The sequence below is a fragment of the Pygocentrus nattereri genome, chromosome 12 (assembly GCF_015220715.1).
Source record: "Pygocentrus nattereri isolate fPygNat1 chromosome 12, fPygNat1.pri, whole genome shotgun sequence".
Classification (NCBI taxonomy): domain Eukaryota; kingdom Metazoa; phylum Chordata; class Actinopteri; order Characiformes; family Serrasalmidae; genus Pygocentrus; species Pygocentrus nattereri.
This window is the reverse complement of record NC_051222.1, coordinates 16,740,166-16,765,700: the sequence shown is the minus strand read 5'-3', so window position 1 is coordinate 16,765,700 and position 25,535 is coordinate 16,740,166. Positions and strand designations below refer to the sequence as shown.

General features: G+C 41.0%; 2 protein-coding genes across 2 annotated transcripts; both read left to right on the top strand.

Moving 5' to 3' along the window:
- The first annotated feature begins 9,480 nt into the window (after window positions 1-9,480).
- eed (embryonic ectoderm development) lies at window positions 9,481-18,485 on the top strand. Its single transcript, XM_017701814.2, has 12 exons — window positions 9,481-9,790; window positions 10,774-10,926; window positions 11,035-11,127; window positions 12,118-12,183; window positions 12,468-12,593; window positions 13,125-13,206; window positions 13,286-13,377; window positions 13,611-13,744; window positions 15,501-15,606; window positions 17,719-17,877; window positions 17,968-18,041; window positions 18,160-18,485. Exons 1-12 carry the CDS (start codon window positions 9,677-9,679, stop codon window positions 18,284-18,286), a joined length of 1,326 nt encoding a protein of 441 aa, XP_017557303.1. The 5' UTR covers window positions 9,481-9,676; the 3' UTR covers window positions 18,287-18,485.
- A 1,077-nt stretch (window positions 18,486-19,562) lies between these two features.
- On the top strand, window positions 19,563-23,977 carry hikeshi (heat shock protein nuclear import factor hikeshi). The gene is made up of 5 exons (XM_017701821.2): window positions 19,563-19,873; window positions 21,126-21,363; window positions 21,446-21,597; window positions 23,282-23,400; window positions 23,500-23,977. The coding sequence occupies exons 1-5, from the start codon at window positions 19,844-19,846 to the stop codon at window positions 23,552-23,554; spliced, it is 594 nt and encodes a 197-aa protein (XP_017557310.1). The 5' UTR covers window positions 19,563-19,843; the 3' UTR covers window positions 23,555-23,977.
- Window positions 23,978-25,535: the final 1,558 nt, after the last annotated feature.

The window sequence follows — 25,535 nt, the reverse complement described above, 5'->3', positions numbered from 1 at the left end:
GATATCGTTAGTTCCCATGCTGCTAGACGCTGGATGCAGTGAGACGTTACAGCTGTAGCTGTCAGTGGGGGACAGTAACTAAGTAAATGTAATTAGTTTCTGTACTTAAGTAGTTTTTTAATGTATCTGTACTTTACTGAAGTTTTTCCATTTGGGACGACTTTTTACTTTCACTCTATCACATTTCAAAGTCTAATATCAGAATTTTTACTCCACTACATTGTGAGAAATCTGTCACTCCTTTTGGTTTCTGTGTGTATAAAAACGTAACATGTCAAAACAAAAAAAGTGCAAAGTCACTTTGTTCTGAGCTTGTTTTGACCTGTTGGTCATACCGACCCAGTGCAGCACACGGTTCAACGTCAGCGCAGCAGCGTAAAATTTTGGGAGCACATGCGTCACCTAAATGATGAACTAACCTAACTTTGTGTAAATAGACCACAATATAGAAATATGTCCACATGTGCAGTCGTGACTGGCGTGTTTCTTTATTTCTGAATTCATACAAACACTTTCATTTTATAGTAAATTAGTTACAGTTAGTTTATGTTTATGAACAGAGACCTACAGATCAACATAGTAAAGGAGCTCATCTGTGATCCTGAGTTTAAAGACAGATTAAAGACAAGACTCAGGAATCAGACAAGGGGTCAAATTCCCAAATGTCCCGTGTGAGTAAAATGTTAAAATATATTGTAAAAATAGTATGCATACCTAAAAAGGGGTCACCTCATAGTCCATGGGACCCCAATTACCTCTGTCACTTCAAATTGGAACCCTGAATCAGACAACATATTTGTTATATATTTGTTATTTCATGTATTAATATATGCCCATGCCTGATGCCTGCAACACATTTCAAAAAAGTTGAGACAAGCACAGTTTAAGAATAGAAACATTGTGCAATGTTCAAAAAACATCTTAAACATGTAATCATGCAAAAGGATTATCTAGGAAAGGCCTAGCCTTTTATAAGTGAGGATGGTTTGAGGCCAAAAACACATCAGCGCACATCCAGTTTAAGAACAAAGTTACTCAAAGTGTAATTGCAAGGAGTTTTGATATTCCACCCTGCTCAATGCATAATATTGTAAAATGATCCAGAGAATTTAGAGAAATCTCTGTGTGTAAAGGGTGAAGCCAAAAACCACGACCTAGTGTCCGATATCTTTAATCCCTCAGAAGGTAATACCTTAAGCTCTTTAAATGCCAGGCTGATTATTCAGTAATTATGTAGACTTCAATGCAAACGAGCAGAGCTCCTCTTTGGTTATAGAAGTGTGTAATAAAATTTGGGCTCTATCCATTTAAGGGGTTCAAAACTGGCCTGGTTCTGTGATGAATATCGTCAGAGAGAGAATTTGACAAACCATTGTCAATAAACACTGTCGCTCCATCTACAAACTCAAGTTAAGACTGTATTATGCACACCGGAAGCCAAATGGCAACAACGTCCAGAAATGCTGCCGACTTCTCAAAAAAACAGATGTTGTGTTCCAGGGACCAAAGACGAAAAGGGCCATCTAGTTGGTTACCAGTGTGAAGTTCAAAAGTCAGAGTCTTTGTATGGAGGGGTATTAGTGGGTAACAAGTACATCTTGAAAACACCTTTAAAGGTGAACACATTGTAGAGTAACATATGGCTTTTCTAGGGATGCTTGTGCTTATTTCAATGACAAGTAATACAACAGCATGGTTGCATAATCAGAGGGTGTGGCTGCTAGACTGGCCTCTCTGTGTCCTACTGAAAATGCAATGCACTTTATCAAGTGCAAGATATGACAATAAAGGTTGTGTATGGTTACACCACTGACGGCTAACGTTACTTAAAGAATAAAGTTACTAAAGAATAGCGAAAAGGTCTGCTTTCCAAACTGGTTCAGTTGGTGTCTTCAGTCCCCAAACGATTCCTAAGTGTTGTTATGAGGAGAGATGATGTAACACAGTGGCAAACATGTCCCTCTCACCCCTTTTTTGGAATGTGCTGCAGGCATCAAATTCAGACTTTTTTAAAATGTTTGTTTTAACCTCTTATTAACCAGAGTATATTTTGATTTGTCCCTCTGTATTTGCATGACCAAATCATAAGGCAAATTATTCAGTAACTGCATGAAATATTATATATATACATTTTTTAAAGCTCCCCTCAAATTAACAGAAAATGTGTTTTATGACCACACATATTGCTATATGCTTACAATTTACTGAAAACCAAAAATCTTAGACACAGTTATATTTATATACTTATAAAGTTACTTTATTGAAATAATTTTTAGAGTATATCACTGAAGAGACACCATCTGTTTCTAGTTTATAGCCCAGATTTGTGATAAAATGGGTCAACTTTAGTAGGGAAAAAATGTGACTTCAGCTTCTTCTATTATAAGGGTTTAAAATTCCATTACCCATCTATTTGACTGGAAAGAAGACAGTTGCAGCTGTCATATGGCACCCACTTTTTGAATGTAGTTTATGAAATATGAAAGTTCTGAAAAATTTGAAGATGTGCATTTTGGAACCATTGGTGGTCTCAAGGAGTTAAAATGGTAAAACATCAAAGACTGTGTTTTTGTACCATTTTCAACAATACGGGTCAAACAGAATTTACTAATCATTTCTTTCTATTTATATTTTTTACTTTTTTGGAATCGGGTTGGTAACAGAGACATCAGTGAAATCCATTACAAATTTGAACCTCATGCACACCTATCCATGTAGATCCACCCACAGCCATCCACAAGCCATAAATGAGCACTCTGACACACATTTTTGTTCTGAGAAGTTGAGTCAAGTTAAAAGAACTTTCGGTTTTCACCAGGGTTTCAGTAGGAGAACAGGTTTGCAGAACTGAGGCTGTTAGGACATGAATGAATACACTTAATTCCAAGTAAGCAACAAGCTGATTGCATAAGGCATTCTGAAACTTGGCTCATATGCAAATGCAAGGGTTTTGAAATGCACCTGACAGATTTGTATTCCATAGAACAGAATTTGATACATCCAAGAGAATTCACCCAGAGCATAAAGCAACCACCAGGATCAAGGAGTTACATTCAAGGCATCACACAATCAAAAGACTATCACAATTAAAGTGTTAAAAAAGTAATTACTCTCTTAGCTACAAAATCAACTAGTTAATGAAGTTCAGTTGACTATTGGGTTCACTTTTACTGGCCACACCCGGCATTATTACTGCTAGATCTGTTGAACCTAAACATTACTTAAGTACAACCTGTCCGGCAATGTGAAGCAGACTAGAAGGTCTCAAAAAGCAGCACATGACGCCATGTTCTAAAGAAATCTGAAATTTAAGAGTCTTAATTGGAAAGCCAATGCTAAGGCTCCGGGACTCCACCAAACCACAGTGAGAGCCATTTTTCACAAATGGAGAAAACTTGGAATAGTGGTGAACCTCCCCAAAAGAGGCCAGCCTACCAAAATTTCATGAAGAGTGCATTGAAAAGGTTACAAAAGAAGCCAACCACAAACCACTGTTGACTAAAAAAGGTGGATGACCCTGAAGGCTTTTGGGATAGTACTCTGTGGACTGATGATTCAAAGGTGGAACTTTTTGGAAGACATGGGTCCTGTTATATCTGGTGTAAAGCTAACACCACATTCATCCACCATGAGAACATAATACCAACAGTCAAACATAATGGTGGTAGTGTGATGGCCTGGAGCTCACAAATGTTCACCTGTCAGTTTGTGACCTAAAGCTCAAGCACAGTTTATGCAGCAGGACAATGATCTGAAGCACACAAGCAAGTCTACCTCTGAATGGCTCAAAAGAAGCAAAATGAAGGTTTTGGAGTGGCCGAGTCAAAGTCCTGACTTGAATCCCATTGAGATGCCATGGCAAGACCTCAAACAGGCATCTCATATTCAAAGACCCTCCAATGTAGCCAATTTAAAACAATTCTGCAAAGAAGAGTGGGCCTAAATTCTTCCACAGTGATGTAAAAGACTCATCACAAGGTATCGCAAACATTTGCTTGCAGTTGTTACTGCCAAGACAGGCACAACCAGTTAGGGAGTTCATTTCACATACATGATGTAGGTTTTGAATAAATCTTTACCTTCAAGATATGGAATAATCACGTAAAAGCTGCATTTTCTATTTACTTGTGCTGCTTTTATCTTATACAACAATTGGATGATCTGAAACATGTGAACTATAACCTATAAGCCAGTCAGAGCAGAGGCAATTTACATGTATCACTCTAAAGTACAGTAAAACAGCCCACATAAAAAAGCTGTAAAAATCATGCAAAAGAAATCACGATAGTCATGTGCAAAAGTTTGAGCCCATGTTTTGTAGATTTTCTAGGTGGAAGTAGTTACACAACCTCTACAGAGAACATTTCTACACATTTTAATCCACAATTACTGTTTATTTGCTGAGTTGAGTGTAAAATAAAAAAAAACTGTGGCCAATGGCACATTTTATATTTATGAATGTATGTTTTTAAACATATTAAACACAGCAAATAAATAGATGTTAGAAAATCAAAGAAAGAAAATCAGAGAAACACCTGAGGTATGGTATATGGCCCTAATTGCTGTGTACATTCCGTTCTTATGCACAGTTTTCTGTCCATGAGTTAAACATGTCAGGCCTTGTTTGTTCGCATGTGAATGAACTGGCTTGACCTGAACACTTCCTTACGCCCATATATGGTTGTAGGAACAACCTGCCTATCTAACAAGTAGATCCAGAGCTCAGTTGTCACGTTCCATTTTGTCAGTCGGTATAATTTTGATGGATTTATACTTCTCTGAGCTTTTTAAATTATACTACTTTCACTTCTACTCAAGCATATTTGTGAGGAAATGAATGTTTTCAATATTCGTTCTTCAAGTTTGATTCTCTTTTTTGAGGGTGATTTCATTGTGTTTAGTTGGTTCAGATCCTGGGCTGCTTTGCTGTTTCTTACACCTCTTATTTTCAGGCTTTGGCTTTTTTAGTTTCGACCATCAAAAAGAGAAGAAAGGCACCAAAAAAATACTTCAATTTGAATGCTGAGAGCCGCTGGATGTACTATGCAGTTTCACTATAGTTCTATGATGATCTCAGTACTTGACTTTTTAAGTTGTTTAGCTTATTTTACTTCTGCCTGAGTCATTATGCCAAAGACTACTCTACCCACCACTACTAAAATTAAGCTCAGGCAAAACTAGCTAGCCTAAGCATAATTGTGGCCTCTCTAATCATTAATTTAAGCCCAGTTTGAGCTGGATTGGTTTGTGGTACATACAAAATTCTTGCTGGACGATATACAAATATGTATTAGACAGACTGAAAAGCACACGGTTCTAGAACAAATGACCTTCTTACCTCCAACGGCAGTGCTCACTAGAATATATTATTGTGCGTTGCTTGGTGATTACAGTATTTGCTAGAGCTAAACAATCACTTATGCAAATTATAATGCAGAAGTTCATTGTCACTGATATATTTAGGTCTACCAGTTAACTTGGCATGTTGTTTGTAAGCTTGGTTCACTGCTTTCACACAGTGTCAGTGAATGCGCTGGCTGGTGATACGGTATCTTGTAAAGTTGGTATGCATGGACCTTGCCCAAGTTTTCCACTTGTATTTATGACCCTCAGTCATTTGAATACAACAACCTTGGAAATTTACAAGTGTGTGAAGAACCTTCATATACACCAAATGTACATGTACAGTCTTAAAGCACAAGTTGTATTTGTATCATTACCATTGCCAAACACTAATGCAACAATTTGGGCTATCTGTGGGAATTTAGGGCAAATTACACTGATCATGTATGCAACACAAGTGAAAATTCATAACAGAATCTCTAAAAAAAACAATCCAGTTTGACCCTTAAGAAAAATATGCCTATAATAATGATAGCAGAATTCCTACAGGACTCCTATAAGAGATTTTAGTAAATTAAGAACATTAGAAGAGTTTACTACAGGAAATCATACATGCATAATAGATTACTACAGTTGTATGCAAAAGTTTGAACACCCCTAGTCAAATGACATGTTTTGGTGATTTACAAATTATAAGTGAGCACATTGTCTACAGAGAACACATTTCAATGCACATTTTCTGCTTATTTGTTGAGTTTAATGTGTAAAAAAGTAAAACATGCCGTATGAAATGCACCATAACTTCTGTGCAAGCCACAGTTTATGTTTTCTGTTTTTTCCAATATGCTAAGTTCAGCACATTAATAGCAACATGAGCATTAAGAGGAGCAGAAGTGTGTTCTCTGTAGAGGATTGGTTAACTTGTTTACACTCAGAAAATCAACGTAACGTCATTTCACTACGCATATCACAGTTGTTAGATTAAAGGAATAGTTGAAATTCAAAAATGCTCTTATGAGTTTAACCCCAGCAAGACCAATAGGTAAGGCCCAGATAGATCAAAATCCATTATGGCTATGCCAGTCACAAGTCATTGGTCAAGTCATTAAGACTGTGGTTTGGCACCAAGTCTTTGGTTGTTCACTGGAGCCGTGGGGCTTATTTATCTCATACGTAACAGAGGCTTATATCTACAACAGCCAACAGCGTCAGCATTATGCAAACCGCATACCTAAATCACATTTGTCTCAACTTGCTCTAGGCTGTTAAGCAATGTCAGATATACTTGATTACATGCCTTCTGCTGCTGTATGAAACACAGCTTTCTATAAAAACACATTATTTATTTTAAATTCATTCATGGCAGAAAAGTACAAATTGGTGGAATAGAATAAAATAGTACAGTACGGTGTAGTATAGTACACTGGTTTAGTACATTAGTATGAAGTATTGGGCTATAGCATAGCCTTTGGGTGGGTTTAGACTGTACTGTGGCAGTGTTGCATTGGTCTTTTATTAAAGGGCACCCCCTTGTGTTTGTTTCTGTGGCAGCTGGTCAGCAGACGTCACTCGCTCTGGAGGTATTTTTCTAACTGAGAAAGATGAGGAGAACATAAAAATCCCAGGTCAAAGCGAGAAATTACATTCAGTAGTATGGCACAGTGTATTGTAGTGCAGTAGAACAGTAGTACAGTATTGTATAGTACAACAGGTTCGTGTAGTATAGTGATGCACTACAATGCATTATAGTATGATACAGCACAAAACAGTACAGTACATTATAGTGTACTATTGTAACACAGTACAGTATAGCACAGTATACTGTAGTATTGTACTATATTATTGTATGTTATAGTATAAAGCGTAGTATTAGTTAACGCACTAAACCCACCTCCTTGTTTCTCCTCTCATTGTCCATCTTATCAGCTTCACTTACCATGAGTGGATTAGACACAGAGTTCACTTCATTGACACTTCATTGTCACACAAAATATCCAGCGAACAGCGTCCTGTGACCACTGCTGAAGGACTAGAGGATGACCAACACAAACTGTGAAGCAGCAGCAGATATCGTCTCTGACTTTACATCTACAAGACAGACTAGGAGCGTCTAATAGAGTGGACACAGTGTTTAAGACGTCCAGCAGCACTGCTGTGTCTGATTCACTCATACCAGCACATCAGTATCACTGCAGCGCTGAGAATGAACCAGCACCCAAATAATAGCTGCTCTGTGGTGATCCTGTGGTGGTCCTGACCATAGAAGGACAGGGTGAAAGGGGGCTAACAATGCATGCATAGAAACACATGGACTAGAGTCTGTAATTGAAGAACTACAGAAATGCTTCTGAATGGACAGAAAAAATGGACAATGAATGTAGAAATAAGCAGGTTGTCTCAGTGTGATGGTAGATTGTTCTAGTATAGTATGTTACAGTATAGAGCAGTATATTGAATAGAATAATATACAGTACATCCATCCATTTTCTAAGCCGCTTCTCCGTCAGGGTCGTAGGGTGGTGCTGGAGCCTATCCCAGCAGTCTTCGGGCGGAAGGCAGGATACACCCTGGACAGGTCGCCAGTCCATCGCAGGGCAGACAGACACAGACAGTCAGTCACTCACACACCTAGGGGTAATTTAGCATGTCCAATTGGCCTGACTGCATGTCTTTGGACCGTGGGAGGAAACCGGAGAACCCAGAGGAAACCCACACAGACACGGGGAGAACATGCAAACTCCACACAGAGAGGACCCTGGTTGCCCGGCCGGGGAATCGAACCCAGGCCCTCCTCGCTGTGAGGCGACAGCACTACCCACCACGCCACCGTGCCACCCTATACAATACATAGTATAGTATTTAGTATACTATAGCATAGTATAGTGTATAGTATAGTACAGTATATAGTGCAGTATGGCATAGTATACACTATACAGTACACAATATATTACAGTAATATGGAATAGCACGGTGTGTCGTGCAGTCAGTGGTTTGGGACTGTTGTGTTGCGCTGGCGACCCCTGCTGTTCGGTCTTCGCTAGCACACCGGATCGCTCCCTGCAGCAGCAAGAGGGCGGAGCTCGCCCCCCAATACAGTGAAAGGTGTTTCTGAGAAACAAGAACGCCCGATATCTCTACAAACTGGCTTCTCTCATCGGTGGATAAGACTTAACGGGGAAAATACGCCAATATTTGTAAAGACGTTACTAATACTAAACTAATACCGTTTCTACATTATTAATATAATATTCTATATTATTATTATTTACATACTGGGCATCTGGCATTTAAAAACCAACATGGGTAAATCCACAGCCTGAGTTCTGTCTGTTTAATTGCGGGCTGAACGCCTGTCGTTCATCAGTGTTTTCAGCAGGACGAATCCGCTCCATACCAGCCGTCATCTACATTACTGTATAATAGAGGACTATAAGGTTACCGTCCCTAACGACAACATAGAAACCATTAAGAGGTTCTGTTGGTTCTTGGTGGTTTGTAATGCGTTTGGGCTTTTCTTGATGGGTTGATAATGTAAAGGAATGATTTAGCAGGTGACCCAGTGACTGATTCCTGACACATTTCTAGTTCTACTGGGAAACTAGTGGTCTCTAATGGTCTTTATTCAGCAGGGGTTACCGAGGTGCTGCCAGCTCGCACGATATGTCTCTGGCAAGGTCGAGTATTGCTGACCATCAAGCCACCACGTGCTGGTGGTCGCAGTAAAGTGTTAATGTGACAGTGATGACAGCGATGATGATATATTACGATAATAATCACGCCATTAAAGGGGGTCATTACCAGGAAAGGTCGCAGTATTGTGGCCAAAGGCTTTTCAGAGGGAAGCAGCGCCTCGCGTTAGATGAGGGGCGCCGAGTTGGCGGAGAGTGATGATCAAATGATCCACAAGGGGGCAGGAGTGAGAGGAAATCCGGCGCGCTCGGCGTCTTCACCGTCGTTAGTACAGCAACCGAGACCCCCTGGCAGCCCCCCTACAGTTAGCACTTAATCCTCGAAATATCGCGATTTTAATCTCGTAATTTTTAAAAAATCGTTTTTAATCTCTAAATATTACGACTTAATTCTCACGGTCGGCTATTTTTATGTTTATTAACAGCGGCCCTAAAACAGCGTCGCAGTTCTGTTACTCAGCAACGCAACTGGGGCTTTGACTCCAAAGCCCACCTGCCCCTGGCGCCGCACGGGGGGCGTTCCCGCGGGGCGTGTCTGCGCCACAGGAACGCCCACACACGGTGCTGCAATAATTCGACCCTCCTCGAGCTCGCCGAGCCGCTCTGTGGCAGCGTGGCTGTCGTCTTTTCACCCGAGGAAGAAGATGAGGGGGAAGATGTCCGATGCTCACGCCGAGGCGGGAAACGAAATGCCGGCAAAAAAGCAGAAACTGAGCAGCGACGAGAACAGCAACCCGGACCTTTCTGGAGACGAAAATGTGAGCGCAGAGCCCGTCCACGATCCCAGCTCGCTTTCCCTCTCTAACGTCGCAGCGCCGCGCTGCTGCTCCGGCTTTCGGCAGAAGCTGGACGACGTCCTCGTCTGTTAGAGTAACAACTCACCTCAAACTCCTCCTGTAACGGCACCATTGCGGTTCTCGTTTCGTGCGGAGTGTTTGTTGCCCCTTTTTGTTCCGCCCGCCTGTTCTGGCCTCTCCGCGGAGCTCCGGGGGGCTTGTTTGTGTTCAGACTCGCCACTATTATTGTTAGCCTGCTAGCTAGCTAGCTAGCCTGTTAGCTGTTTGAGTAGCCTAGAGAAAGCGGTGCTCGGCGCGGAGTGCCCGGATATGGAGATACAGGCTGTCGCTCTGCTCGTTTATTATGCGAGTATAAATCGTCATTTTCCCTCTTAACCTCGTGCGGGTTCTGCTGCTGTTCAGACCCAAGACTCCAGATTCAAGTCTAGGCCATATTCACGAAGCTGCTCTCAGCTTCTCATTCGAGTTCTCTCGCAAGAGTGTAGCTGCTGCACCGTTTAAGGTGGAAGGGGGAAATTAGAACAACTGCTGCACCATTTAAGGCGGAACGGGACAATTAGAAGAAGAAGATGGCCTACTGATTCGCAAGTTTCAGCCTCGTGTCGCATTCACACTGTCACCATTCGTATGGGTGTGTTTTACGGCCGTCCAAGTACAAACCGATGCCATCTTTACACTCTACAGCAGTGGTGTCCTTAAAGTTAATGTAGTTATAGTGGCTGTGTAACGCAGCTTCTGATTACCTGAAAAACTGTTGGTAGTAGTGGAAAAGCACTGTGTATTTCAGTGACTGGCAGTGTTTCTAATGGTCCGCGCCAGCATTAGAAAGTATTGGTTTCCACTTGGTTTTGCAGGTGGGACCGTTAATCCATGTATTCATGTCATATTCAGGGACGTTGAAATACTTTTGACACAGAACCAAATGAAATGTCCTTGTATTGCAGGATGATGCTGTCAGCATTGAGAGCGGCACCAACGCTGAACGCCCAGACACCCCCACCAACACCGCCAATGCTACTGGCAGGAAAAACTGGGGCAAGGGCAAAGGGAAGTCGAAGAAATGCAAATATTCCTTCAAATGTGTTAACAGCCTGCGGGTAAGACGACTGAAATGGCAATAAAGGAGAGATCATTTCTTGAAGACACCATTGCACGCCTGTCATGATCTTGCTGTGAAACACATTCGATGTATTGCTTTCTTTTAGGAGGACCATGGCCAGCCTTTGTTTGGTGTCCAGTTCAACTGGCACAGTAAGGAGGGTGACCCCCTTGTCTTTGCAACAGTGGGAAGCAACAGAGTGAGTGTCTGAAGATTAACAGTGTGACTGAGTGCTCGTATAGCTGTATTATGTGTATATACACTGCCTGGCCAAAAAAAAGGTCACACGCACTAATATTTTGTTGGACCACCTTTAGCTTTGATTACGGCACGCATTCGCTGTGGCATTGTCTCCACAAGCTTCTGCAATGTCACAACATTTATTTCTGTCCAGAGTTGCATTAATTTTCCCCCAAGATCTTGTATTGATGTTAGGAGATTTGGACCACTCTGCAAAGTCTTCTCCAGTACATCCCAAAGATTCTCAATGGGGTTCAGGTCTGGACTCTGTGGTGGCCAATCCATGTGTGAAAAGGATGTCTTATGCTCCCTGAACTCTTTCACAATTTGAGCCTGATGAATCCTGGCATTGTCATCTTGGAATATGCCCATGCCATCAGGGAAGAAAAAATCCATTTATGGAATAACCTGGTCGTTCAGTATATTCAGGTAGTCAGGTGACTTCATTCTTTGGGCACATAACATTGCTGAGCTTAGACTTGACCAACTGCAGCAACCCCAGATCATAGCACTGCCCCCACAGGCTTGTACGGTAGGCACTAGGCATGATGGGTGCATCACTTCAGCCGCCTCTCTTCTTCCCTGATGCACCCATCACTCTGGAACAGGGTAAATCTGCACTCATCAGACCACATGACCTTCCATGTTTAGTCCCAATTCCTTGAGTTCTCTTCGCATTGTGCGTGTGGAAATGCTCTGACTTTCACTATTAAACATATTCCTGAGTTCTACTGTTGTTTTTCTACGATTTGGTTTCACCACACGTTTAAGTGATCGCCAATCACGATCATTCAGGATATTTTCCCAACCACAGCCCAGAAATCTCATTGCTGTATTTAATATGCTGGACTGGATAGCTAATTAGTAGTTATTTATCCCTACCAAGAGCAGATGTTTAGGGTTGATTACTGTTAATTAATTACTGAATTATATATCCTTGTCTGTACAGGTCACCTTATACGAGTGTCATTCCCAAGGAGAGATCCGGCTCCTGCAGTCTTATGTGGATGCAGATGTATCCTTGTCTTGCACAAAGAAATATGGTTTATTTTTTTGTCCTTTGGTTAAATCACATTACCACAGCACAGTAAGATACTGCAATATTGACAGCCAGGTTTTTCTTATTACTCGTGACCCATAACCTTTTGTTGCTTTGGTTCACTTTCTTAGAGTTTACAATGGAAATATTAAAGTATAGAGATTCAGCAGTTAAAAGTAAGTCTTTTTTTTTTTCAGTCAGATTGCTTATTATTTGACATGCGGTAATTTGTTTTACTCCTTAACTGCTCCACTTACCAGGCAGATGAAAACTTCTACACCTGTGCTTGGACATATGACACCAGCACAAGTCACCCTCTCTTAGCCGTGGCTGGCTCCCGGGGCATCATCCGCATCATCAACCACATAACTATGCAGTGCGTCAAAGTAAGTGAACTGATATCTGTCTGCCTTTTGATAAATCACTTGTGAGCTATGTGTTTCTGACAAATGTAATTCATCATTGCTGATTTAGGAAAACAAGAACTGATTATAAGCTATATTTGGTTTTTCTCCTTGCCTCAGCTGATCTCAGAGTTGTGTGTAATTAGAAGGAATTTGTTTTTGCTAATAACATCGAAGTGTTATTTTATTTCACAGTAAAACTTTATCTAGACTGAGGTTCATGCTTTTTTTTGTTACAAGTTTTTACAATGATAAAGGAATAGTGTGTACTGGGGTGTAAAAAATGTAGTTCCAGCTGCTCAAAGTGACCAGTGTTGTTACTTTAGCACATAGTGCTTAACGTAATGAAACATGAATGATGAATATGCTGATATAACACCAGGGGCTGAATGTTTAATTCACTCAGAATATGTGGTCAACACTAGCTTTTGTAAAAAAACATGAGATGAAACGTTTAACAACAATGTGCACAGGCAGTAAGCTCTTTTTGAAATGCTTGTGATGTTTTTTCAGCATTACGTGGGGCATGGAAACGCAATAAATGAGCTCAAATTTCATCCAAGAGATCCCAACCTCCTGCTGTCAGTGAGCAAAGGTAACAGTGCTTCCATTACATCCAATTCTACACAAGGTCATTACACAGACATAGAGCTAATAATTGTCTTGTTCATCAGATCATGCGCTGCGTTTATGGAACATCCAGACAGATACACTTGTAGCCATATTTGGAGGTGTGGAGGGCCATAGAGATGAAGTCTTGAGTGCGGTGAGTGTGGAGTAGGAGTAAAGGAAAATGAAAGGCCTGTAAAACGTTTTGAACACTAGTGAACGTCTGCCTGTTTTAATTATATGAGAATCATTGCTGGTTTGCAATAAAGTGGTTTCCCATTACCAGCTGCCCGGTTTCTGCAACAGACACTTTTGTAGAGTTAGAAATTCAGGGCAGATGTGAACTGAGTGGACTTTATGCACACTGCTAAACTGTCCTGTGGGTTGTAGGACTTTGACCTCCTTGGTGAGAAGATCATGTCCTGTGGAATGGACCACTCTCTTAAGCTGTGGAGAATCAATTCTGAGAGAATGCAAAAAGCAATACGGTGCTCTTATGAGTACAACCCCAGCAAGACCAACAGGTAAGGCCCAGCTAAATGTGTAGTCCTTTATGTTTGTCTTTGTCTGAGACAATGCAGTCAAACTTTTAAAGTAGCAATTGGACCAAAATTCATATTTGCACAAATTTCTTCCAAGTGTTGGTGGATAAGCCACAGCCGCCAGAACCATGGGGGTGAGCAGGCATTTGACCCACCACTTTTCAAAGTATTGGGCCATAACCCTCCACTTTTTGATTGCATTCAGGCTGCTTATGGAACACTAACCCAGACACAAAACTAAAAACTCATTAGCAGAACCAACCTCTCCGTTTCAGCTGGGAAGCAGGACATTTCTCAAACAATACAACTTTCTTGAGTTTGTCTTCAATGACATGAGCTAATCTGGCAAAATTATTTTTACTGCGATACATGAGCTAATGCATTTGACCATAGTTTATGTGCATTTACTAAATGTCAGTTTAAATATTTCTTAAGTAAGGGCCCACCTTGTTTGTTGTGGGCTTCTTCAGTATGGTTCATTTAAGCATATGTTTAGCATGTTCAGGTCCACACCAAACAACTGAACTGTTGGCTGCCAAAAATCACAGTTGTCAGGTTGCTTCTAACCATCCCCTGGTTCAGTTCATTTGTATAGGGGTGGAAATTACGAAGTGAAACAAGGGGAATCAACAATAGTGTATGCTTTTCTTACTGTATTTTTACTCTCAAATAAATAAAAGAAATTCACTCTCAGATCATTCCTGCAGCACGAGCTGCTGTTAATAATGGCAAAACAATCAATAATAGAGAAGACATACAATTGATTTCTGTACATGGACCCACATGCACATGGATACTTTTGGCCAAGCATTAGTGATTGGTTTACCAATTTCAATTTACCAATCATATAGAAGTGGATATCAAGTAGGGTTTATTATTGTTGCTTTGATTGCAATAAAACATAAACAGACATTAAGCTTCTCTGTTTCGATTGTTCTGTTTTTATGGTGGCAAATGTGACCGTAACAGTGCTTGCATTCTTGAAAAATTTATGAGCAATAAATGAGCATTCACATGTGTAATGTGATCCACTTTAGCCGTTGCAGAGTGAAAATAACCAAACTATAAGAAAAAAATCTTCTGATGTTCTTTGGAGATGTTGGCTAGCAAAGTTTGCCATCTGAGGGTGGCAAAACAGACACTGTTCATGAACTGGTTTATAGATACACATTTTAGCATAAACGAAAAGTAGTTTGAGGCAGTCGTTCACCTGTATTTTCTCAGTTTTTTGTGGAAACAAATTTTGCCCCAAGACTTTCGGAGGCGTGGCACCCCCCTGCGATCAGCCAAACCTCCCCCCGATGTAGTCAACCAGCCAAAACATGTTTAGTGTCCAAAGCATGTTTCTTTAGTTTTACACTGGAGCTACAAGGTTAGTGTAGCTCATACATAAGGGAAAGCTTGAAACCCAATCATTAGCATTGTGCAAAAATAAGTTAAATCAGTTTTCAAATTTTGTGTAATGCACATCTATTTGAGATGTTTTAATGACACGGGTATTATTATAAAATTGTTGCACAGCTGAAAACAGTAGCGGCAATCTTAAAGCCACAAAAACCTAGTGTCAAAAACCACAAGCAGATTTTCAAAAAAGCAAACTTTGGACACCAGTCATGCTTTTGCTGATCAGTCTAGGATGTGGGATAAATTTGTGTGTAGTTTAATTTTGGTCAAACCACTGCTTTCAAAAGCACAGATCATTACAGGAGGTTAATTGTTTAATTGTCTTGTATTTCAGGCCTTTTGTGTCTCAGAAGATTCACTTCCCTGACTTTTCCACACGAGACATCCACAGAAACTATGTAGACTGTGTTCGCTGGCTTGGGGATCTAATCCTCTCTAAGGTAAGTTGAGGGCCAGATAGGACTGCTAATGTTAATAAATGAAGTTATTTTCCAGACAAAATATTGTCGGGATGTTGTACCCTGGCAAAGAAAATAGAAAAATAGATCAAATAAAAAGATTTTCAGTGCAGTGTTTTTTGCATGTGTACATCTGATCCTGTGACCTGAAATAATTTAGCTCTGTTGGTAAATCTTTCAGCACATGTTCAAGGCTCATGCCTCCTTTTGGCCATTATGACTGCTAGCACTGTTATAGGAATTCTCCTTACAAGAAGCCTTTGAGACATTACTGCAACATACATCTATTTTTCAAAAGCTGAGAAAATTACACAGCCTGTTAACTTCTCAAACCTTTAGTAAACTGAATGGAATATGTAGTTATTCATACTTCGTTTGCGACTTTTCAGGAAAAGGAAAAAAATCACTGTTTACTTTCAGTGTAAGTAGATGTAAAATTATTTTAATTTGAGATTTTAGACCATTTTTATTGGTTCATTCATGATGTATAATAATTACACTGTCTGAAGGACAAGCTGGTATTTTTAGATCATGCTGAAAATGTTTTAAAAATTGGCTGTATAAGGTTTTGTTCCCGACAATGATAATATACATGAGTGAGGAGAACACTGTTTAGCGTTTCCCACAAATTGCACTTTTAGGCATGGGCACCTGTGTCATATGCAGTACCCAGGCAGAACGCATGCAGGCCTGATAGTTTTCAGGCGCCACGCCGGAATTCCGGTGTACCGACGTGTCTGCGAGGAAAAAAAAAGGTTCGCCTATTGCAGGGGTCGGCAACCTTTTTGACTCAGAGCCATAAAAGCAAAATAATTGGAAATTTATTTCAGTGAGAGCCACATAATATATTAAAACGACGGGGCGGGGGGCGGTGACGACGCCGACATGTCAGTCAAGCGAACCGAAACTAAATACCGGACGTTTGTGATTTTCCGCCCGAACGTTTTTTTAAGTCTCAAAAATAATAGACGTTAATTAAATTAATTATCTTCAAAAGCTGAGCCGCATCAGAGGGATCAAAGAGCCGCATGCGGCTCCGGAGCCGCGGGTTGCCGACCCCTGGCCTCGTGATCTGACCATAGGATCTGACACTTCTCTTGATCTGACATGCGCAGGTTTCACTGTAACCAACACCAAGGCCTAGCCTACTAGCCATTAAGCCAGTCAGAAACAGGGGGGCGGGACTTGCTTTGACCAAACAAATTGAGAGATTCAGTAGGAAATCCCGGGAAATACACGTGCGAATTTTTTTCCACTGTCAACGCGAAACGTATAAACTCAGCCATAGAACACAACTATATTAAGCCTATATTCAGCCTATATTCAGCCTATATTCAGCCTGTATTAAGGGGAAAATGGAACTGAATAGTAATTTTAGGGCTGTAGTATTATTTGAGTTTGTTGCACTGTAACTGTTTCAAAATCTTTAAAATAAATGCTGCATAGTTTGCTATTATATTTTTAAAAGAAATGAATGTGTCCTTGTTCATGTCATTTAGTCAATGGTTAGGCTACTAATCAATTCCTAGTTTACTTTGGAGTGTTGTTATTGCCACCTGCTGACCGTTCTTGGTATGGCTGTAGTATCTGTAGTCTTCGATGCTATAGAAGCAATAAGGTATGGATTCCTGAACAGGCCTGCTAGTCCCAAGAGTTCTGGTAATCTGCACAAGCTTCTGAAATATAGGCTTATATTGGGTTTGTTTATCTCATGTCTGAATGTTGTTCATGTATTTCAACAAAATTCAACACAATCTATCATTGAAGGGACTAATTCAAAAGCAGAAATTCTTTGACAGTAATGAAGATCAGGGTTATACATAGACGTATATCTGCACCCAGGGGCCAACAAGTTATGTCTTAAGTGTGTCGCATACATAGCACCCCCACTCTGCTCACCTCCCGAGCAGAGAAAAAAAGTTCAGGCTCAGGAATTTTTCCCACTATCACCCCTGTGCATGCGATTGGTGCCTGAAACTGCCACAGAAAGCTTCGTACATCCTGCCCTGACTATTTACCTTTTGATTTTACATTTTTTAGCATTCGATACTTCCTTTAACATTCATTCTTTCCCTGAACCTCTTTCTGCCTTAGTCTTGTGAAAATGCTATTGTGTGTTGGAAACCTGGGAAGATGGAGGATGATATTGACCACATCAAGCGTAACGAGTCTAACGTGACCATCCTGGGACGCTTTGACTACAGCCAGTGTGACATCTGGTACATGCGCTTCTCCATGGATTTCTGGCAGAAGGTGCGTGTGGAAAAGCTACACAAAACACCTTTACGTGACTTACACCATAGATATACCGCTCATAAGTAACCATATTTGCTGTTGCAATAGATGTTGGCTTTGGGTAATCAAGTCGGAAAGCTTTATGTTTGGGACCTGGAGGTTGAAGATCCTCATAAAGCAAAGTAAGATTATTCTTCACCATCTTTCTACTCGCTAGCCCTCTGTCATTTAGTCTGTCTGCTTTTCAGCCAGTCAGTTTACTACAGGACACTATTTCTGTGCCTGCCTCTCATTTTACAGGTGTACCACCCTCACCCTCCCGAAATGCACCTCAGCCATCCGACAGACCAGCTTCAGCAGGGACAGCAGTATTCTCATAGCTGTTTGTGATGACGCGTCTATCTGGCGCTGGGACAGGCTACGCTGAAGACTTTTCATTCCTTGGACCAGTACAAATGACTGCTCTTCTCAGAAAGTCTTTGAGGCTGAGGAACCTGGACTATGGATGCTCTGTAGGTCCAATCTGCTTAGGCTGTGGAAGTTGCTTACCTCAGATGTCGCATCTCTGCTTTTGTTTTGTCAATTGTCACCGTTTCTGTCTTTAATAAAACCTATTTTGTACCAGTTTTTTTTCATTGAATTTTTTTTTAATGTGAATTTCTTTTGGGGGGGGGGTGGTCAAACAGATTACAGGATCATGTGAGCTTTTAGGCCGATATAAAAGGGGTAGATTTAAGTACTGTACAGTGGAACAAAGTGAAAGTTCATTTGCACCACAAACAGTTCAGTGAAAACCTGATATTTGAAAAACATCTGTTTTCATTACCTGATGGCACAGATTATTCCTTCTTGAATTGCAGCACATCTACAGAGGATTGATTACCTAGAATTATTATTTGCATATGGTCAAATATTTTGTTAATATTTGACTTCACCCTCTGCATATGAAAATGCTTGAACTGAAGTTAAATCCCTCAAATCGATATCAATAATAACAGAAAATAATAATTTCACATAAAGGAGTCTAGTAAAATTTTTGCTATTGCCAACATTTCATTTGTAAATATGAACTGTAGTTTGCTTTGTTAGCTCACTGGTGTGCCTGTGAAAAGTTGCATGAAATGTTCAATTTATTTAATCATCTTTTCTCCAGGTAAATAGGTTACTAACATATCATTAGCTAATGACCCACCCCGTTATGCTCGAAGTATGATTTACGTTGAAAGATGCCATAACTCATGCAGATGTTGTGAAAGTGAGAAAATATAAGGAGATGGAAATAATTAAACCCAGAGTTTTGCATGCTAAAATCCTGTCTGGTGAATTTTTAAAAACTAGTAAGATTTTAAAGTTTAAATTAAAGGAGGATTGCACCAGTTCTGTAAATGACCCTAACCCTAATTCAGTTTCTAAATGGTAAACAAAGTCATTCCGCTGGTTTTATTTAAAGCGCTCCACTCTAAAAGTGAAACATGCGTGAATGTGCTGTCTGATGCCGGAGACGTTGCTCTGCTATAGTTGTGAGGCGATTTTGGCCTAAACGTGTGTTTTAATATATTTATAGCAGAGGGGAACATCCAGGGCGAAACAGGACCCAGAGCTCCTCCACCGATGTCGGCGCTCCTCGTGAACCGGCTCGGCTCGGCTCGGCTCGGGTCTCCTCCCTCCGTCAGCGAACCCGCCCCTATTGTTTTGATTCCGGGGTGGAGGGCTGCGCTCCTCGCTGGCCTATCAGCAGCTCTGCACCGCTTTCTCCTCGAAGTTTCTAGCAGCACGCAAAAAAATCTGCTGTAGCGGTCGAGCGAGTGAGAGTGACAGGCCGAAACAGCCGAAATGCCTGTTGTGTCCGGGTTGTGATCGAGAGGAGAGGCTGTGGAACGATGTTAGTGTGGTGGGCGATTCCTGCAGGACCGAGAGAGCAGATTATCAGGCGAGACTGAACCGCTGAACGAGCTGAACGAGCTGCCAGCTTACAGCACTCATCATGTTTGGATGTCTAGTTGCGGGCAGATTGGTAAGTAGCTAATCGATACTGATATTGAGACCCAGCTCCGTGTTAAAAGAGCATGACCGCTGCGGAATCAAGGCCACAAATCCACACACTCCTGTCTGGCTGTGGCTGAAGAGACCCAGCTTCAAGTTAGGAGCTCATTTCGCCTGTAAACAGGCCTGAGTGTGTGTATCGCCGCAGAGTTTACTGTGGACCCTCAGTGTTTACTGTGGACCCTCAGTGTTTACTGCGGACCCTCAGTGTTTACTGTGGAACCTCAGTGTTTGCTGTGGACCCTCCGTGTTTACTGTGGACCCTCAGTGTTTACTGCGGACCCTCAGTGTTTACTGTGGAACCTCAGTGTTTACTGCGGACCCTCAGTGTTTGCTGTGGACCCTCCGTGTTTACTGTGGACCCTCCGTGTTTACTGTGGACCCTCAATGTTTACTGTGAATCCTCAGTGTTTACTGTGGACCCTCAGTGTTTACTGTGAATCCTCAGTGTTTACTGTGGACCCTCAGTGTTTACTGTGGACCCTCAGTGTTTACTGTGAATCCTCAGTGTTTACTGTGGACCCTCCGTGTTTACTGTGGACCCTCAGTGTTTACTGTGGACCCTCAGTGTTTACTGTGAATCCTCAGTGTTAACTGTGGACCCTCAGTGTTAACTGTGGACCCTCCGTGTTTACTGTGGACCCTCAGTGTTTACTGTGGACCCTCAGTGTTTACTGTGAATCCTCAGTGTTTACTGTGGACCCTCCGTGTTTACTGTGGACCCTCCGTGTTTACTGTGGACCCTCAGTGTTTACTGTGAATCCTCAGTGTTTACTGTGAATCCTCAGTGTTTACTGTGGACCCTCAGTGTTTACTGTGAATCCTCAGTGTTTACTGTGGACCCTCAGTGTTTACTGTGGACCCTCAGTGTTTACTGTGGACCCTCAGTGTTTACTGTGAATCCTCAGTGTTTACTGTGAATCCTCAGTGTTTACTGTGGACCCTCAGTGTTTACTGTGAATCCTCAGTGTTTACTGTGGACCCTCAGTGTTTACTGTGGACCCTCAGTGTTTACTGTGAATCCTCAGTGTTTACTGTGGACCCTCAGTGTTTACTGTGAATCCTCAGTGTTTACTGTGGACCCTCAGTATTTACTGTGGACCCTCAGATCACGTGAATGTACGCTGTGTTAAAACATGCGAGGAAGCAGTCGTTTTTTTTTTTTTTTGTTCGTTTGTTTTTTGTCTATTTTACTATGAAACTTGTGTCCTTGTCCAACACAGGTCCAGACAGATGCTCAGCAAGTTGCGAGCGACAAATTTGTTTTTAACCTGCCAGACTATGAAAATGTCAACCATGTGGTGGTCTTCATGTTGGGAACTGTGCCTTTCCCTGCTGGCATGGGTGGAGCCGTTTACTTCTCGTTCCCTGACCCCAACGTCGGGCAGGTGTGGCAGCTCCTCGGCTTCATAACCAACGAAAAGCCAAGTGCCATATTCAAAATATCAGGCCTCAAAGCTGGTAAGTCTCATTCTTTGCCTGTTCTACTATCAGAACTGACACCAGATCTGATCTGATAGATGCAACTTGTCCTTTTTTTAAGGTGAGGGTGGGGCTCATCCATTTGGCATGATGGCTGCCCCTCAAGCCCCCTCTGTGGCCCAGGTTGGCGTGTCCGTGGAGGCCCTGGACCAGCTAGCGCAACAGACGCCGGTTTCCAGCGCAGCCGTCTCCACTATGGATTCCTTTACACAGGTGACAAAAAAGCAAGAGGCAGGATAGGCCTATAGGAATAGTCCAGCAGAAAAACAAACTTGCCCTGTTTTCCATTAACCCAGATGTATCGATCAGTCAAGACATGTTTGGTACATATTCTAATTCTTTAGTTTAGAAATGGAGAGGCGAGGCTAACAATGTTAACAAACAATAGAAGTCAATAGTCACCCAAATCTTTTTCAGCAAACGTCCTTAAAACCGGGTTCAAATGGCATCCAGGTCTTCGTTAAGGTCACACAGACTTGCTGTTATTGTTTAGAAGTGCTCTCACTTCTAAGGTGGTTTGTGAATGCCACATGTTTAAAAAGGATACCCGCAGTGTTCAGTGTACACAGCGTGATTTTGTTCATTTTTATAGTTTGCAAAAAGTCATACTGTGTCCTAAACCACACTGGCAGTGCAACCACAATGAAGATGTATGGTTTGAAAGAACTTTTGGGGATATATTTAAGAAAAAAAATTGGGTGACTGTTTACTTGTACTGTTTATCAACAGTAGCTTCTGGTTAGCCACGTTTGGCTCTAGCTCAAAAGTAAAGAAGCAAAATTTGGACTCCATACATGTCTGGGCTGATCATTTACATCTGGGATGAGTGGAAAATTATGTACATTAGATTTTTCACTTGTTATTTTAAAGGAAAGCTCCAGCAGACATGTTGCATCTGTTTTGAACCATTGATTACCAGGGACAATTGGCATGTGTTTTCCTTAACTTAGAAGTAGAACAGAAAACTGTTGACTTGAAATGAATCTCTTTTACAATGATTGTATTGTTTTATTGTAATATTTCACGGTTACTCTCTGGCTCTTGACGATGTTCTTTGTAAGTTCTTCTGGGGTTGTAAGCAGGCAAGAATGCATACAGTAAAAACCTGTTCACAGAGCAATTCTAGATAAACTGGTATGGCAGGGACCAAGTACGGCTTGAGTCAGGCTACCAAGTCAACTGTCTGTTAATGAACCTTTGTGTCTACATTGTATGAAATTCACTCACTGGCTGTTCTATTAGGTGCCTTGTCCCTGCACTCACTGGCCATTTCATTAGGTCTTACTGTGTAGGTCATTTTGAACTTCTATTTGTTTCTATCTGTTGCATAATATGTTAGCCCTCTTTTATCGCAATCATCATTATTTGGGCGGTGCTTCACGGACGTGATGTTAGTGTGTTCTGCACGGGTGAATCACGCAGCAGTGTTACTGGAGTTTTTAAGCACCTCAGTGTCACTCCTGGACTGAAAATAGTCCACCAAACAATATTCCATCCAACAGTTTCCTTTGTCCACAAAGTGACCACTGATGAAAGACTGTAGGCTGATTGACACTGTAGAGAAACAGATGAGCCATTGTTACCTCAACAAGGTTGACCAGCAGAGTAGGTGTGTCTAATAGAGTGGACAGTGAGTGGACCCAAATGGTACCTGCTCCGTGGTAGTCCTGTGAGGGTCCTGACCATTGATGAACAGGGTAAAGAGGGCTAACAAATTATGCGGAAGAAGAGACAGACTACAGTCTGTAACTGTTGAACTACAAAGTGCACCTACAGCTATTTGCAAAAGTTTGAAGACCCTTGTTCAAATAACGTTTTGTTGATTTTCTTATTGAAAATTGGTGAACAAGAACTGTCCTGCTGTAATATTGATCTTTTTCCACATTGCTGCTGACAGTTCACACAGAAGATGCTGGAGAGCCTGTACAACTTTACCTCCTCCTTCGCTCTGTCACAGTCTCAGATGACGCCAAACCCATCAGAAATGTACATCCCTGCCAGCTCAATTCTTAAGTGGTAAGTATTTAGTACAGCCGATGGAGTTTTTCTTTCAATGTACAATACTAACATAACTCGGCAGATTGATCATTGATCTGTCTTGTCCTCCCTCTCCAGGTATGAAAACTTTCAGAGACGAATGGTGCAGAATCCAAACTTCTGGAAGACATGACGTGCTTTATTTACACAGTTACCAGTTTACAGTGGAACAGAATGTACACTGACAAATTCAATTTCAGGCTTGCTTTGGAACTCCTTAAGGGCAAAATTAACCTAGATTGTTGTTGTGCACTAAAAGTATTGGCTATTTTGTGCCGTGCAATCCTCACAATAGCTGAATGCGTTTTTATAGCCCTGCAGACAATTAAATACAGTACTGCTGAAATTCTTATTTGATGCTGTGGAGATTGCGTGATGGTTTTATTTTTTCTGTTTTGCCCTCTGGTGGAGAATTTCAGAATTTCCATTTTTGTTTGCAAAACATCCTCAAAATCTGTTGCATTTCTTTTTGTGTTCTGGACCTGCTGAAATCTAAGGAATCTTTCGCTTCATATCTGTGGTCAGCTCTCTGAAAAGATAAACTGACGGCTCTTTTTGAGAGGTCTGGTTTATGACTTATGAAAATGCAGAGGTTGGTAGTAGCTAGCTATTTGTACTGAGGAACTTGATGGATTTCCTGGACAATACTTTTACTTCTACTCAAGTGTATTTGTGAGAAAAGATAGCTACTTTTAACTGTTACATCTTTGTCATTAACATTTAGTTACAAAGTCCTTTTATCTGTTTAATTTGATGCTGTCATGTTGTCATGTCATGTGTATTGTTTTGCAGTCGAGTATAATCGCCTTATATTAGACCAAAAGTGCATCAGAAAAAGAATAGCACAGTACCTTTTAGATGTACTGTACATGTCATTCAGAGCGATTTGTTAAATACTCTGTTGCTGAGACACAGAGTTGTGTATTCACAATGATGGTGATAGGAACCAGATGCCAAGAGTTTAATCACAGAGTGTTATTATATAAAATAACTTTGAATATGCTGTACTTAACAGCCATTCTTGGTGGAGAGGTACATGCAGGGTGTCATGAGGCAAAATAGTCACCAAAGAAGGCTTTTTTTTTTTTTTAATTTAATAAAATGGCTACATTTGTAGATATTGCAATCCCTGGTTCCTATCACCACCACTGGAAAGAGAATCCGTCACTGAGAATCAGTAATTTCCTCTACAGTTAACCATTTTGCATCAAACTACTCTGAATGACTTTGTTTACATCTAAACAATTGAATTGTGCATACATTTTGAACATTTTTTGGACAGATAGTAGATACAGTACTAAAAGGTTCCAGGGCAGTGTCTTAGCCTAAGTCAGTGACTGAATCTCAAATGGCTCCCTACTCTCTGTATAATGCACTACGTAGTTCAAGAAATGATAGGTTCTTCATCTAAATGGTGCTCTCAGTGTTACATAGGAAGCCATGCAGCTGAAGGCTGAATATAAATTGCCCTCTATTTGACAAATAATGCACTGTTTGACTGTAGAAGATGTTTTTCATGACTGTGTATGGTGCACTACATAGGGAGTAGGTATTTTTGATTGTGTTTTCCGACACTGGTGCTACACATTTTAGTGGTTTTCCTGCTTCCAACTCACTTGATTTAACAAATCAGATAATTAAAATCCCCTCACTGAGTTAAAGTGGTGTATTAAAGCAGGCAGAGCACTATAACGTGTAGAGCAGTGTGCCTCCAGGACCATGAGTGGGAAACACTAGCCTAAGTTACTTTAAGTATTACCTGTGTACCTCAAGCTGTTTATTGGACAGCTCATGGCCCTCACTAAGCCAGTTTTATGGGATTTAAGTTTGTTTTATAGCAGAAATCAGGCGTAATGGTGGCAAATTATTTGAAATGGTTCTGCAGTGCATTTTATTCCCACTAACGAGTGGACCACTGCTGAAGTGGACGATTGAGTGTATTTTGTTTCTGGAGACAAGTGACAAAAAAACTATAGTTGAAGCTGCTTTGTGTGCCATTGTTGCAGAGCTTGTGTTAGTATTGTTGACTGAAAACATTTTGTGTTCTATTCTTCTTATTAATTATTATTTTTTCATAGATTTTTATAACTAAAGTGCCATTGACGGCTCACTAC

Bases quoted from the DNA above. Each gene is read 5' to 3' on its own strand.
- hikeshi (XM_017701821.2), top strand. From the start codon at position 19,844: ATGTTTGGATGTCTAGTTGCGGGCAGATTG. The intron at 19,874-21,125 runs GTAAGTAGCTAA...TGTCCAACACAG, and splicing joins GTCTAGTTGCGGGCAGATTG to GTCCAGACAGATGCTCAGCA. The intron at 21,364-21,445 runs GTAAGTCTCATT...CCTTTTTTTAAG, and splicing joins AATATCAGGCCTCAAAGCTG to GTGAGGGTGGGGCTCATCCA.
- eed (XM_017701814.2), top strand. From the start codon at position 9,677: ATGAGGGGGAAGATGTCCGATGCTCACGCCGAGGCGGGAAACGAAATG. The intron at 9,791-10,773 runs GTGAGCGCAGAG...CTTGTATTGCAG, and splicing joins ACCTTTCTGGAGACGAAAAT to GATGATGCTGTCAGCATTGA. The intron at 12,594-13,124 runs GTAAGTGAACTG...ATGTTTTTTCAG, and splicing joins TAACTATGCAGTGCGTCAAA to CATTACGTGGGGCATGGAAA.